Below are 1,782 nucleotides of genomic sequence, written 5' to 3' on the forward strand. Positions count from 1 at the left end.
AGATTTAATAAGCCTGATTTAAAATTTTGTTTGTAAAGCCATTTAAAATAATTCTGTCAGAAAGCATGGAATTAATTATGGAATTCTCCCTTTTTAAATCTAGTATTTAAGTAAAACAGTTTGTCTTTTAAGACTCCTTTATATGTATATTTTAAATCCCAATATTGGTATAAACGTTTTGTTGGGGGGTGTGGATTGTATAAATTTTATATTAGCATTTGGTGTAAGTACTTTGTTTTACCTGCGTGAAACCCAAAAGTAGAATTCCCAGTCTAAGATGTTTTTATCATACCATTTTACTCACTTGGCAACAGGAACCTTTACCGTTTAATGTACTGTCCACGTGTGTCTCAGCCAAGATAATTTGATAGGGAATCAGCTCTGTTGATGAACCAGCATGAATGTTAGCATTAGTTCCTGACTTAGTCACAGGTCATGTGCGACTCCAGAGTGTAGACGTCTCATAACGTGGGCTGCAGGGCTCAAACGATTTACTTTTAAGCTTTTAGGCATTTAAACATCATCTCCTACAACAGACATTTTTAGAAACAAAAAACAGATAGGTGCTGACAAATGACTTTCCTAGAAAACCCATACTCAGTGTGGCTTCATTTTTCATATGTAACTGTAACTTTTACATTTATCTATTTTTTTTTCTCTGATACTTTAACACAGCTCTAATACAGGGAGTCAGGGTCTAGATTCCAGGACCTATTTAAAGGGGGCAAAATGTCCTGTTCGTCTGCTATTAGCTTTAATTATCAGTCAAAGTCTTAAAATGATAATGCATGTCAAGACCAAATGTGTACATTTTATTTCATTTGACTTAGATTTCATTTGACTTTCAATGATGTTCTTAAACTTTTTTGTGTGTATTGTTATTATTTCTGTTCTCTATTGTTTTCTTTTAGGAAAACAAAATTAAGCTTGGTTTTCCAGGCTAAAAGTAACTATGGAAACAAATAATGTGTGATAAAATAGAAAATATCTTCCTGAAAATTTTTGTTTGTTCAGACTATTCTGTAAACACAATATTTTCTCTTTTTACCCTAGGACAAAATACGAACAGAAAGTTACCGTGATTTTATATACCAAAATCCACATATCTTCAAAGACAAGGTGAGTACCGTAGGCTACAGGATCTTGGCAGTAGAAATCCTCTCTTGGGTCATCATTGTGATAGCAGTTGATTTAGTGTACTCTGGCTTTACTTCATGGAAGACTTATGATGCTGCCTTGTGGTGCAGAATACTGATAACAGAAATTCAAAATGGTGCTATAATTCAATATATTCTTTTTTTAAACTGAAATCATTACAGTGACATAGCTTAGTTAAACTTTGGTTATACAGATAATATTGCTTAAACCATATTTTTGATTTACTGTGATTCCTTTGAATTTCAAATGTATTAGTTAAAAAATAATTTTAAGAAGTTATTAATAAATAGGGAGAAATATTGTAAGGTAGAATTTATTTAATGAGCTTTCTTTTAATACCTCATTTATCCCTTTACAAGACACTTTATATTTTACAGTTAGTCAGTACTGCCTCAGGTTATTTCAAAGGTGGTCTTTCACACTGTGTGTGTGTGTGTGTTTGAAATTTGTGTAATTTGTTTTTCCTCCCTTGTGTGTTTTTTTTTTTTTCATTTTTTCTTCTTTTTCTCTCTACATTGACAAGGTTACCTTCTAAAAGTTCAAGTTTTCTATTTGTTTCACTTTATTGGAAGTTAGTCCACTAATTTAGTCAAGAATATTATCATCTCTGCCATTTACTTACCT

The 1,782-nt window shown here is 31.7% G+C and overlaps 1 protein-coding gene across 1 annotated transcript in view; it reads left to right on the forward strand.

Moving 5' to 3' along the window:
* PRMT3 (protein arginine methyltransferase 3) overlaps positions 1-1,782 on the forward strand; it is a 104,334-nt gene that overhangs the window by 10,027 nt on the left and 92,525 nt on the right. Inside the window, exon 8 of the mRNA XM_006907974.3 lies at positions 1,054-1,119. Coding sequence (XP_006908036.1) covers positions 1,054-1,119 — 66 coding nt within the window. The remainder of the gene's footprint in view (positions 1-1,053; positions 1,120-1,782) is intronic.

The sequence above is a fragment of the Pteropus alecto genome, unplaced genomic scaffold (assembly GCF_000325575.1).
Source record: "Pteropus alecto unplaced genomic scaffold, ASM32557v1 scaffold71, whole genome shotgun sequence".
Taxonomy (NCBI): domain Eukaryota; kingdom Metazoa; phylum Chordata; class Mammalia; order Chiroptera; family Pteropodidae; genus Pteropus; species Pteropus alecto.